Below are 14,980 nucleotides of genomic sequence, written 5' to 3' on the forward strand. Positions count from 1 at the left end.
TTAAATCTTCATTAAAGTTGCAGGAAAAGTAACACGAACACCCACATGCTCTCTATCTAGACGACCATTCATGTTTGGCCATATTTCCCCTTCCTCCCTCCCTCTCCACTCCTCTCTCTCCTGCACTGTTTGAACATCGTGACACTGCATCCCTACCTTCTAAGAACAAAAAAATTCTCCTACACAATCAGAATAAAATTATTACACTCAAGAAATTTAACGTCAATAAATTGCAATTTTATTCAACATATAGCCTGTAAGTTTCACTAAACTGTTCTATCAGTGTTCTTTATAAATGTTACTTTTTTAATCGAGGATCATACAGTGCACTTAGGCATGTCTCTTTAATTTCCTTTAATCTAGAAGAGTTCCCTGGCCTCTTCTTTATCTTTTATGACACGAACATTTTTGAAGTATCCGAGACTTGTTTCACATAATGTCCCTCAATTTAGATTTGACTGATTGTTTCCCCCAGATTAGATTCAGATTACACCTTATTGCCACGAATATCACCATCTATGTAGGCGATGTACCCTTCTCGGTACATCACACTGGGCCGCACACATCAATTTGACCCATTATCGGGGGTGAATCTGGCTTAAGCAGGTGCCCAGAAGATCCCTTCATTGTCCTGACACCTTTCTCCTTTGAAATTAATAAATATCTTGGGGCGGGGGGATACTGTACTTTGAGTCTCCAACAATCTTTCATTCAAAGGTTTTACCACCTAATGACTATCAGTGCTTGAGTCGGTTATTATTATGGTGGTTAGTAAATTATTGTTGGCATTCTACAGTGTTTTCCCTTCTCCGCACCCTACCTCCCCCATTTTAATATTTATTTTTTTTTGTTGGTATCAGTATGAATTCAATGGATTCTTTAATAAGAATTATTTTAAAGTACACATTATGTATCATAGAAATCCCTATCTTGAGGAAAGTTAACACCAAATTATGGTCTAAAAACTAGAAAAAGAAGCTCATCAAATTGAAGAACTCACGTTTTGGTTCCTCTGCCATTCATTTATGAAGTCAGAATGTGGGCCATCTCTCTTACAACAGTTACAAATAAAGCTACTAAGGCAGTGTCTCTTTGACAAGCTGCTCCTCAGGTCTCCCCCAAAGGGTCTCTCCGAGATGCCCTGCCCTGAGTTGACAGGCATTTCCAGCCAGAAGGCCTGAGGGTTCATGCTACAGCGCCGCTCCCCTCGAGCCCATGTGAACTCGCAGCAGCAAAACATACATAACCTCCCCCATTCCTCCTCTGTGATTACTTCCCCCTTCTTAGCAATCAAAACACACCATGAAAATAAGTATTTTCATCTGTAAAAAGGTTAGAGACTCTTGTTCCAGAAGGATCTTCTTCAATGACTTCCCTCTAAGATAAATTTTATCTAAAAATAACTTTCTTTATTAACATTTAAAATATCCAAAAACTGCTAGAGAAGCAATGAAAACTGAAGTGACAAATTCAGTTCTGTCATAATTTATTCTGGAAGGTTCTTATGAATCTTTGAAATATTACCAAACTGGAGAGGAAAAGATTTTGGGGTCCATGTTAAAGGGATTTATTTAAGAAAAAGAAGATGATCAGAACTATGAACAATAAATGGCAATAAATATGTAACTATCAATAACTGAATCTAAGAAACAAACTAAGCAAACAAGAAAAAACAAAGACAGAATCATGGATACAGAGAGCGTTTTGATGGTTGCCAGATGGGAGGGGGTGGTGAGGGGATGGGTGAAGAGGTGAGATTATAAGAAGTACGAATGGGTAGTTACCGAATAGCCACGGGCATGTAAAGTACAGTATAGGAAATGGAGCAAAGAACTCGCATGCATGACCCATGGACATGAACAATGGTGTGGGAATTGCATGAACAATGGTGTGGGGGTGCTCGGTGGAGGGGGGCAAAGGGGGAAAAAGTGGGACAACTGTAATAGAAGAATCAATAAAATATAATTAAAAAAAAATAAAATGAAGGAAAGACACAGACAAGAGTAAGAAAGTGGAGAACAGGAGAGAAAAAGAAAAACCGAAGAGGAGATAAAGCTCAAGGGCAGGTGATAGAGAGGGAGAGAAAGTGAGAGACCCAGATCAACAAAGACAGAGAGACTAAATAAAAGGTAAGAGTTTGATGATGAAGACAGGGTCTGAAAGTTTGACACTATCAAAATTTCACACTGAGATGCTTAGAAATACATGTTGAAAACAGATATGCAGTGTGGGGGGGGGCTGTTACTGAAACACAGAAAGACACAAAGAGATGAGAGCATAAGACCTTATATCAAGATCTTTTAGGAAACTGTTGCAAAAAGCATGTCACAGGGTAAAAATGGCACTATCTTGTGTTTGTTCTCTCCTCGAGGATTGCTTTGCAGGTGGATGGTCCCTGCTCTTGACACAGAGCTGGCTGCAAATGACAAGATGCAGTTCTGGGCGAAAACACTGCCAGGGAGGCACATCACAGAATTACAGACATTACTTAGGGCCAGTCTCTCTGAGCTCAATGTATACCATCCGAATGATCAATTGCAGTAATAGGGTCAGTTGTAACAATTAAAAATACCTTTGAATATTTAGAAACTGAAGTCAGGAAAACAATTTGGATAGTGTGTACCATTCATGTACAAAAAAAATATGCAAGATACTTACCTCTCTAATAAAATGCTCGAGGGTAGCGTAGGCAATGGCAATTCCATCGTGGGTGCTCGTCCCTCTTCCCAACTCATCCATGATAACCAGGGACTGTGGTGTTGCTTTTCTTATTATTTCTGCTGTGTCAGTCAGTTCCTCCATAAATGTACTCTGTCCTTTATATATATTATCTGCAGCACCCATCCTACAAAGAAGATGAAGGCAGATTTTCCTCTGAACTTCATTATTTGGAAACTAGGCATTATCTTCTGAACAATAAATATGAAGATACTTAGGATTCTATACACCTTGAGTCAATAAGAGCTGAAATTACATAAAGCAAAAGAAAACATCTATTGGATATAAAGAGTGCCTACCATCAAATTCCATCTTTTAGAAACATTCTGGATAGAAGAATCTGAGTACTGGATAGAGCTCCTGAAAAGAAGAGACACCTCTGACTCTGCCTTTTTCTGACCATTGATTTCAAACCAAAGTTTTGGTACTTACAGGGGAAAATAGTGCTTCTCTACGTCATTGTGTTTAAAATCCACAAATAGTAGAATATTGTGCAAGCAAAGGCTTTTGCCAGTGTTTCCTTAGCTGATATTATGAGTTAAAGTGCCACGTTGAAATAAGATAAACTTTTTTACTAAAACTAGAATTATAGAGGTTTCGTAATTCCAGACCCCTGACGTTGACAGGTTCCTAGGGCTGACCTCATGCTACACAGCTCTCGGAGAGGTCAACAAAGGGATCCAAAGGATGCCAGGGTTTCTTTCCTGTACGACGTCTTATAGCCTTTACTGTCGCATTTCTCTAACATTTAGCCACCAACCCCTACAACTTCTCCCAGAGCAGCACCTCGTAATGACTGAACACATTTGGTCTACAGAACACATTTGGAAAAACATCTATTTGGTATTAGAACCTGAAAAAAGAAGAATTAGGTAACACGCACTCAAGGTCATGCAGTTAATAATAGCAAAACCTAGAATTCATATTTTCAACACTCTAGCCACCTTTATGAATTCTGGTAGCTATTTTCTCAGCTAAGAACCTTCATCAATGAACTTTTGTTAGAACAGTTCACATGTGACCTACAAAAGCATAATGTGCCTTTTATTTCTGGAGAGAAAGGGGCTTAACCATCCCATGGCTGGAGCCCTGCCCAGGGCAGGGGAGAGGAAGTGCAATGTACCCATAGATGGTGGAGCCTGAGCAGAACCGTTCCAGTAATCAGTGTCATTTACAGCCTGTGACGATGCTGTGTAGTCACGGAGGTGATACGGCTTAACCAACACTGCTGTCAACTTTATCCACTGTAAAATCAGTAACTACACAACATAATTTATGAAATACTGCTAGCTTAGAAGCATTCTGGCTACTTTTTCAAAGTTCACATACTGTTATTTACACCTGAATTTTCAATGTTTACTAGTATTTCCCCTACCACAAAGCGAGAGGAGTAAACTTTCCCATCTCTGCAACTACTCTGAGTTCTTCAGAATCATGTTTAACCCCCGTTGAACACTGACCGGTTATATCCTTGAAAGGCTGTGAGCTGGCAGAAATAACAAATCTTTGGCTGATAACAAAATAGCACCGATAGGCAAATATTTGGAGGGGGTGTCTATGATTCTCGAGACTTAGAATAACAAGTAAACACTGGGTGCAATTTCAATGCGATAGTTTAAGTACTAAACTATTACTAGAAATCCTATAGTAACGGAGTAGTCTCACTGGCCATTTCAGGAATTGGAGAATGCTCCTGAGAAAGATATTATTCATAGATGAGATTTCAAATCAGGGAGAAAGGATGGATGATGAATCAATAAAAAAGATGTTAGCCAAATGGTTATTTCAGGAAAAAAAAAAAAAGATGTATCCCTACTCAAATCATATTCCAAAATAAATTTACATCAACTTAAAAGTTTAATGTAAAAACAGAACCCATAAACAGACCAAGCAGTACAGATGAAATTTCATCTCTGGACAGGTGGGGGGCGACTTACGCACACGGTGCCCAAACACGTGCACAGCAACGCCCCAAGACCCCACGGCGCCGTGTGCTGTTACAGGGTTTCTGCAGGGTTTGAGGAGGCCAGGCCAGATTGCAGAGGGTCTTATTAAGCAATGGTCCCAATCCTACGGTTAGGCCAGTGGCTTTCAAATATCTTTTTAGCTACTAAATTCTTTGTTCAAATGGAATTTTGGAAAGAAATTCACTCTGCAGATGAGATAAAAGAAAAGCTGACTTGGTTAAAAACCCAGCACTATTAGGCCCTTTACCGCACCCCAAAGGGGCTCTTTGGGACTCTTAAAACCCCGTACGACACCGCATTTGGAGCCAACGCATTTTCTATTACAATTCTATTTTCCATAGCACCTGATGATAAAGGAGAAATGCTGCCCCGGAGATGCTGGAGAAATACTGGCTCATTATCCAGTCACCGAGGCCACTCGGGAAGCATGTGTTTATTACTGGTGGAACTGATAAAAACATTTTCAGTTAACTTCTCTGAAGAAATATCTGGCATGTTTATTTTTCCAATAAATTTCAGTAATATAATGACTTAATATGACTCTGATGGACACAGAATTTTATCACTGAACACGTTTTCCTTTTCATTTTTTTGATTGTATTTTATTGATCATGCTATTATAGTTGTCCCAATTTTTCCCCTCTCCCCACCTTTAGCCAGTCCTTCAGGCAATCCCCACACCATTGTTCATGTCCATGGGTCACGCATATAAGTTCTCTGGCTACTCCATTTTCTATACTCTACTTTACATCCCCATGGCTATTATGTAACTACCTATTTGTACTTCCTAATACCCTCACCTCTTCACCCATTCCTCCAAAACCCCCTCCCGTCTGGCAACCATCAGTATGCTCTCCATATCCATGATTCTGTTTCTGTTCTTTTTGTTTGCTTAGTTTGCTTTTTAGATTCAATTGTTGACAAGAGTGTATTTATTGCCATTTTATTGTTCATAGTTTTGATCTTCTTTTCTTAATAAGTCCCTTTAACATTTCATATAATAATGGTTTGGTGACAATGAACTCCTTTAGCTTTTTCTTTTGGGGGAAGCTCTTTATCTGCCCTTCCATTCTAAATAATGTATTTGCTAGGTAGGCAATTTTGACTGTGGGTCCCTGCTTTTCATGACTTTGAATATTTATTGCCAGTCCTTTCTAGCCTGCAAAGTTTCTTTTGAGAAATCAGCTGACAGTCTTATGGGAACTCTTGTGTAGATAATTATTTGCTTTTCTCTTGCTGCTTTTAAGATTCTCTCTTCATCTTTAACCTCTGGCATTTTAATTATGATGTGTCTTGGAGTGGGCCTCTTTGCATCCATCTTGTGTGGGACTCTCTGTGCTTCCCGCATGTCTATTTCCTTCACCAAATTAGGCAAGTTTTCTTTCATTGTTTTTCAAATAGATTTCCAATTTCTTGCTCTTTTTCTTCTCCTTCTGGCACCCCTATGATGCAAATGTTTGAATGCTTGAAGTTGTCCCAGAGGCTGCTTGTACTAACCTCATTTTGGGTGATGGGGGAGGCTGTGTCACTGGACCCTATAGGACACCTACTACATTAGGCCACGATACCAAGACAGGAAGTCATAGAAGCTCTACCTAATACGTAGAAACAAACACAGGGAGGCTGCCAAAATGAGGAGACAAAGCAACATGGCCCAAATGAAAGAACAGATCAAAACTCCAGAAAAAAAACTAAACAAAATGGAGATAAGCAATCTATCAGATGCAGAGTTCAAAATACTGGTTATAAGGAACTTCATGACAACCTCAACAGCATAAAAAAGATCCAGTCAGAAACAAAGGATTCACTAATTGAAACAAAGACCAATTTATAGGGAAACAACAGTAGAGTGGATAAAGCTGAGGATCAAATCAGTGATTTCAAACATAAGGAAGCAAAAAACAACCAATCCGAAGAAGAAGAAGAAAGAAGAATCCTTTTCACCTTTGTTACTGGGATACAACTATATAACATTTTGTAATACCAAAGAGCAACCTTGACTTTATCTTATGTTTCCATCCTTATTTCTCTTTGACCCAACATCTCTGAATACCATATTACTCTTTCAGTATCTTGCTCTACTGTATACATCCCAGCAAACTGCCTAAAATAAGTTTTTGGAGCAAGGTAAGATATAAATTAATTAACATTAATTAACTAAAGTTTGTAATTTTTTATTAACTCAACAAGTGTTTATGAGACATAATACTGAACACTGAGTCTGAAATTTTTCAAATGTTAAAGTATGTTAGAGATTTAAAGAATTCCAGAACATATGTCCTTATTAGTATTCTGCCTTGTATTTATATTCAAATGTAATGAAAACTGCATTCTTTAGGTTTCATCTTAGAGTTAGTTTGCTCTGGGTAGACAGGTTACAGTTATGTGATTAAGAAAAAAAATCACTGATATTTTTAGGAGTGGCGGCTGACTAATCTTTCTAATCCCCCTATTCCCTCCTTGCCTATAACCTTATATAGGTCAACAAAGCTTAATAAAGCATTAATGGAGGAAATAAATTATTTTTTTGAATTAGTTTTCTAAATTCAAGATTATTTTCATGAAAAACTGAATAAGAGTTTGGTTTTTTTGAGATCTTGATATTTTGAGATAACATTCTAGATATTGTTAAATTATAGCAAATGGTGTGGGTCTCTGTCCCTCCAAATCACAATCTCTAGGCCTTGTGCAAGAAAAATGCTAACATGAAGGAGAAATTCTGCAATTAATGGAGAGAAGTTTCATGCTGAATAATAAGTAATTGGAACTTAAATATCAAAATTGTTAAATAGAGGCAGTGATGATCTGTATTGCATCAGTTTTGACATACTTTGTTTTTAAAATAATGGTGGGTGTTTAATATAAATAATATTTCCCATTTTTAGGTGTATAATTCAGTGGTATTAAGCACATTCACAACATTGTACAGCCATCAGCACTATCCATCCGCAGAACTTTTTCATCACCCAAAGCAGAAACTCTGTGCCCATTAAAAAAGTAACTCCCCACTCTCCCCGCCCCCCGCCCCTGGTAACCTCGATTCTACTCCCTGTCTCTATGAGTTTGTGTGTCCTAGGTTCCTCATACAAGTGGAATCACGCCCTATTTGTCTTCTAAGTGCTTCATTTAGGAGGGTTTTTATGTTAGCTTATTTTGTCTTCTTTTTGAAATTGAAGATCTTGTATTCATTCTACTTTGCTAAAAAACTTTGCAGAATTCTGCCCAATATGGGTGTCTACATTTTGGGGGACTTTTTTTGTATATTAAGTAAATATCACAAAAGAAAAATAATCTCCTAATTAACGATGTACCCTAACTTTTGAGGACAATGTAAGTATGGAAGAAAAACAATAAATTGTAAAGTCCAAGAAGAGAAAAGGCTGAAAAGGAATACCAATTTTTAAAAGATGTATAGATCCCAAATGGTATTTAAAAAGTATAAAAATGTGAAGTAGTAGATCCATACTGCATATAGTGAAACATAACCATTAACCCAAAAATGGAATGAAATCACAAATGATTTATCATTATATGTGTACATTTTTTAAAAGCATGGAAGGACTTAATTGTTTTTCTTTTGAACTTTTCAGTGGTTTTAAATTTTGCACAATGTATAAGCATTACAGTGTATTTAGAAAAACAATTTTTTTAAAGAAAATCACAAATGATACATTTAAGAATAGTTTATAATCTACTGTATCCTTACATTAAGTCAAAGTAGTTACCAGGTTAAATAATTAGCTTCCTTTTAGCAATATCAGAAATAGTTTATTAGCAGCAATGAAATTATTATAATAAAAAGAAAAAGCTTTTGCTTCTCTAGTCTAACCGTTCCTAGTAACAGCTGCAATCAGATCCCACGCAGTATGTAAAGTCAACTTACCAAAGCTGTAACACTGAACAGCAAATATAGCCAAGCAAAAACCACTGCAGAAATCTTTCCGTTTTAATTGAAACATTACTGAGAATCAAGAGAGCAATCCAGGAAAAGGCCAAACTTGTATTGGCTCGCAAGAAACAATGTTCACTGAAACCATCTACAAAGCACATGCAGACCATCTAACGAGGGACCGGGGCGTTTTCCTATCGGAGGAGACCCGCAGTGTACTGATGGGGCAGATCATTCTCTATCGCATCTACTATCGCATCTACTACTGGTCCACCCGATGGGAAAGCCCCAGGAATTTCAAAAGAAAATACCCAACAGAGCAAATGCTCTTCACCAACTATATCTGTGAAAATCACAAATAATCAAGGTCATCAAAGGAAGTAAGATTAATCAGGGTAATTAATAAGATCAATAGAGGGAACATGACCCAACCTGAAGGTGCAACCTTATAACTGAATTCACACTATGAGCTCAAGGAAATCACAATCTCTCTAATTCTGTGTTTCCTTCTGTAAAATGTCAAGAGTTGAAACCGAAGAATGGCTCCTCAGTCTCAATATGTTTCCGATTTGTTTTGAATACAGAGTCCAGAGGTTCCCCTCATCACACGAATTCTAACAGGATCTCCAGAGGATCTCTACTGAGGGAACCTGCCTGAGATCTGCACTTAAAATCCAACCATGAGGCATTACATTCAGAAACTCCAACTAGGAGGCATTCAATTCATACAACCACTTCCCATCAAAAAGATGAAGTGAGATATTTCCTGTTGGCTCTGATACAGCTACAGGAGCTAAATAAACCACAGAGACATTCATAAGGTAACATTTCTGATGCCAATAAAACTCGTAACAGCCTACTCACATGGTAAAACATCACTTACCATGTGGCTTTTAGTGCTGGTATTTACGACCAACTAAAAGATATGACTGACTCAACATGTTTCCTTTCTGTCCAGAAGGATACGTGTTTTTTAGTAGAGTACAAATACCCCGCTGTAGGTGCTCAATCAATATTTGCTGAATTGAACTAAACTGGGCAAACAAATCAGTTATCCACACAAAGGCAAAGATTTAAAATAATATAAGCATTTGAATGCCTATTACCTTCCAATTTGCTCTCAAAATAAACACACTGGTGCCATTATGATTACACAGCATTCCTAAAGCTGGGTGCCGTACGAGAGCTCACATGGGTAGCATGGCATGAAAATTATTAACAAGGGACCACTTAATATAAAAACCCCTTTCTACCAACATTTCATTGACATAAATAGAAATAAATTATGCTGAGAGAGGCCAATTGTTTTGGTTTTTTAAAAGCAGACTTAATAACTCGCTGCTTTTCTAACACTTAATTACTGCCTAAAGAGGGGAATGAGGTTCAAGTTTGCATTCTTCAGGATAATAGACAACATATCTTTTTTCAGTGATGTACTCAAAGATGGCAATGATCCTAAGAAATATGTGTCTAGAAATAGTTCACTGATGAGTATATACATCACAATATACTGATATAAATATACCAATTAGAGGCAAATGTGCATGTTTGCCAAAATTCTACTTTTAAAAAAAGTGCTTCTTATTCAGGAAAAGGATCACATGAGGTTACAACATCCCGGAAGAAAAGATTCCTAAAGTTTTCTGTTTACGGCTTTTCACACATTTATTTATACTTCTTATAGCATAATGCATAGCACACAGTAGACACTCAATGATTATTTATGAATACACGAATTTAGACCTAGTGTTGTAAATGTCCAATTAATAATACAAAAACAACCAATTTAAAGATAAAGTTTGGAGCCAAATTTTATGCATACAAAAGGTTTTTAATGTGTTTTTCCCCCCATGGGGCACAAAAAGGACTTGAAATGATTTAGAATAATAATATACTTATAAAGGAAGAATCATAATGTCTATGAAACTAGGATTATAAGCCATAGAGTAGGTTCTCAATTTTTTTTTTAAGATTTTATTTATTTTTAGAGAGAGGGTAAAGGTGGGAGTAAGAAAGGGAGAGAAACATCAATGTATGGTTGCCTCCCACGTGGCCCTCTCTGGGGGCCTGGCCCGCAACCCAGGCATGTGCCCTGACTGAAAATCGAACCAGTGACCCTTTGGTTCACAGCCCGCGCTGAATCCACTGAGCTACAACAGCCAGGGCTAGGTTCTCAAATTTAAGACAGCAAATTTAGCACGAGCTTTTAAAATGCTAATTTTTTGGTCTCACACTTAACATTCCAATTTAATGGGTCTGTGATAGGCCTTAGAAAGTAGCATTTTTAACAAGCATCTCTGATTCTGATGCAGCTGTTCTAAGACTCACGCGAGAGACATATCCCCATGCAAGAGGAGAAGGGAAAAACTAACACAAATGTGCTTCCACACCTGAGCCTTGAATTCAGCTCTTGCCTTCTTGGCAGTCAAGACCAAGAGGAATTAAAGAGGAAGCAGCCGTTGATGATAATGAGAGGGCTGGCAGCTTGGCAGGGAAGGCCAATAAAGCGTTTCAAATCTCTGTAAACAGGCACAGCGTGCACATGCAGAGGAAAAAGTTGCTTAGCACTAACAAAAAGTGATTTGTCAGGTGGCACTTCGTGTAAAACATATGAAGTAACAGAAATGAAAATATTCTTAAGAGAAATTTTGGAGAAAATATAGAAATGTCATCAAATGGGAATTTCTTACTCTAATTTAATTTTAAAGCCTAAGGACAAACTTTTACACACTGCTGGCGGGCTTCTAAATTTGTCCAGCCGTTTTGAAGAACAAGAAAGGTGCACATTCCTCACACTTCAGAGTCCTGTGCCTAGAGAAAGCCTAGATCCATGAAGCCCATTTATGTGTACTAGCAGATGTGTGGAAGGCAAGTATCAAGACTGTACTTGCAACCAACTTGAACCATGTTAAATATCAATCAGGGAAAATATATACATTATAATGCATGTATACAGTGAATATCATCATTAGAGAAAAAAATGAATGGACTAGAATTACATGTATGGTACAGATTAATTTCATAAATATAATACTGAGACAAAAAAAGTCCCTTGCAGAATACATAGTGCGATGTGGTACATATAAAGTTTAAAAGCATACCAGTACTATGTACTGTTCTATGGTTCTATGTACTGTTTATGTTCTCTGTACTGTTTCTATGTACTCTGCAGTTCTATGTACTGTTCCAAAAACGATATCTGCATAGTAAACACACAGACAAATTCATGGGATGAAAGCCAGAGTGAAGAAGAGCAGTTACTCAGCACAGGGTGGAGGGGAAGCGGATTAGGGAGGATCGAGGGTTCGCTTGTACTGGCAATACTTTATTTCTTTAGTAGTCTGGTAGCTATATGGGAGATTGTCATGTCGCAAATATTTCATAATAAATAAATGAAAAATATGAGGGCATACGATTACACCACATCCTAGTAAAGACCCTAGATATATAACTTCATGTGATCCAGAGAGACTCCTTTCCAACGGCACCGGGAAGGGAGGGTGAGGAGGAGGGAACAGGGCCCTGCACCACAGCAGGGCATCCCAAGTGGGGCTCTCTGAGGTCAGAGAGACCAGGAGTCTCCTCACGGCAGATGCGCTGCAGCCACTGACAGGTGCAATCTAACCTGTATGAACAGAGAAATGTCCCCCAAGTACCAGGTATGGCCGAGAAGTAATCCCCCACGTATTAGGAAATAAAATCAAGATATGTAATAGTCATGCTTAAAATATAATACCATCTTTAAAAGATTTATGTATACCTATAAATTTGTAAAAAGTTTTACAAAGAATCATTAAAAGTTGTTGACCCGAAGAAAAAGTGAACACTTTACCTAATACCCCACCGTACTATTCTATCATTTTCAAAATAAGCATCTATTACTGTTACAATTAAATAACTGAGCTCTCCAGCAAAGGGTCAGGGAAATACTTCTGAACCTTGGCTACACTTCGAAAACCTCTGGGAACTTGTAAAATTCAACTTCCAGACCCTGCCCCAGGCTGACTGAGGGGATTCAAGTTTCAATATTTTTTAAAAATTCCATAAAAAGTCAAAGGTTAAAAGTCATTGTCTTACATTGAAATTAAGAACAAACTGACAGTTACCAGAGAGGAGGTGGGAGAGGATAATGGGGGGAAGAGGGGGAAGGGTTTTCAGGAACATGTAGAGAGGACACATGGACAAAGCCAAAGAGGGGCAGGACCAAGGGTGGGAAGTGGGGATGGCTGGGGTGGTGGGGGGAGTAGTGGGGGGGATATGGAGACAACTGTACTTGAACAACAATTTTTTAAAAATCTGAAAAAAAGAAAGAAAATAATACAAAGCACACCAAACCACCCAAATAAAAAAGTCATTGTCTTAGATGTGCAAACGACAGTGTTTCTGTTATGAAAAGTAAAGACACCAATCCTGTATAATGGTCTGGAAAGAAAGCCATCAATTCCTGAAGGAGAGGGAATGAGGTTATTTAGAGACTGAATTTAAAACTTTTTGGAAAAGTCAAGTCTGATAAGCTGAAGTCCCTGGGAAGGTTTAAACCCTACAACCCCAGATTCTGTGCCACTGTGTACAGAAAAGAAATCTGCCCAAGAAAAAGCGCTCCCAGAGCATCTTGCTCGACCCCTGGAAAACCTCTCATTGTGACTGACACTGCCCTTGATTAATTAATGTGGGGTGGGGTGGAGGGGGAGATGGTATTTTGTTACATGTTTATTTCAGATTTTAAAAATACTTATAAGCAAAAGTCACCATAATCCCATATTCCTCATGATGCTTGGAATACAGCCTTCTATGTAGATGGTTTTCTCCACATATATTTACATATGTAATTTCTCAAACAAAAGTGGACTCATACAGGATTGCCCGGCTTTGTAACCAGCTCTTTTTCATGCATTGTAACCAGAATATCCTTTCACTACCTCTGGATGGGCCCACCAGGACTGGGTAACTGAAATGTATCCCCAAGGAGCTGAATAAATGGATGTGTTTGAAGCAGTTAATTCAGAATGACTACTATGCTGAAACAATGAATTTGGCGCTGGCAGGGTTTAAATAAGCTTAGTTCTGCTTTTCCACAGTGATTAGTAATCACTCTAGCACCTTAAGGCTGCTCCCGGAACATGAGATAAAGGCATGTTAACATACCATCAGCATGGAGAAAAAGCCCATGTTTTATGTCAGCACATTCCCTATCAGCCACTTCCTGAGTGACGAGAGGAACGGTACCGCCACTGCCGAAGTCTCCTAATAGCACTGTAGTTTCTACTATGACATGGAAATGCAACAGTCATCTCATCAACAGCCTCATTGGGGGGTCACACGTTACAACTTAAAATTACTTCTGAAATCAGGTCCTCCTCCAAAATTTCCCAGTGTTACCGAAAGCACCACCATTCTCTTCTCTTAGTCACCTAGACTTGAAGCCTTAATCTTCACCTCTAATTCTTCATCTGTTTTTCCTCATCCATTGTAGTTGCCAAGGCCTGTCAGTTCTCACCCTACATCTCTCCTCTGTCCTCCATCCACTTCCATTTCCGTCAATCTAATTAAGATGCTCAGGATCTCCCTGAGAGCGTCTGTATTACATCAGCCCTTCTTGGTCTATCTTTCATACAGCTGTCAGATTAATCTTCCCGAGACCGGTCTCCACTGCCTATGAGACCAATATCTATTTGCCTGATCTTGACTGAAGGGTCAATTCATTCAATAGCTCCGTCCTAGAGTGTCTGTTATGCATGGACAATGCAAAGTTCTAGGTTAAGGGAGGGGAGAGAAAATAGGAAACTCATCCTCTGGGAATAGACAAGACAGCAGTAGGGGTAACCACGTACACAAATGACTATAAAACTGAAGGTGGTCAGAGCTTTAAAAGAGGAAAAACACATGGAAGGTGGAAGTACAGAGATGAGAGACTAATTCTGGCCATGGGACTCAAGGAAGACTTCCTGAAGGAGGAGGCATCTGAGTGAGATCTTGAACAACAGGTGACAGTTGAACAGGGGAAAAACCCCCCAGCAGGACAGGCATGTCAGTGAGAGAAAGGCCACAGAAATGGCAGTCGCTAAAACAGCAGAAGCAGCCACCAATCTCCAGCCTTGGTTTACGAGAAAAATTTACCTTCGTTTTGTTTTCTATTGCTGGTACCTAAAAACCTTCCTAACTGGTGTTCTCGCTAAGAAGATTCTCTTTCAGACACCTTACGTTACCCACAATGTGTTTTCATTTTCCTGTTTTTCCCTTCTTATCTTTTTCCCTTTATTAAATCTGTCACTTCCCCTAATAATATAACCAAAATAAAATACCTACTGCATTTTGCTTACAAAATAGGAGATTAATTGCAATTTTAAAAAGTGAAGAGAGAGTCTTTAAGTTTCCTATGCAGAATTAATTTACAAATATGTGGGAA

General features: G+C 38.5%; 1 protein-coding gene across 1 annotated transcript in view; it reads right to left on the reverse strand.

The window, feature by feature from the left end:
* MSH3 (mutS homolog 3) overlaps positions 1-14,980 on the reverse strand; it is a 132,118-nt gene that overhangs the window by 11,199 nt on the left and 105,939 nt on the right. The window contains exon 21 of the mRNA XM_053912181.1: positions 2,659-2,845. Within this exon, the coding sequence (XP_053768156.1) occupies positions 2,659-2,845 (187 nt within the window). The remainder of the gene's footprint in view (positions 1-2,658; positions 2,846-14,980) is intronic.

Source organism: Desmodus rotundus, chromosome 1 (assembly GCF_022682495.2).
Source record: "Desmodus rotundus isolate HL8 chromosome 1, HLdesRot8A.1, whole genome shotgun sequence".
Taxonomy (NCBI): domain Eukaryota; kingdom Metazoa; phylum Chordata; class Mammalia; order Chiroptera; family Phyllostomidae; genus Desmodus; species Desmodus rotundus.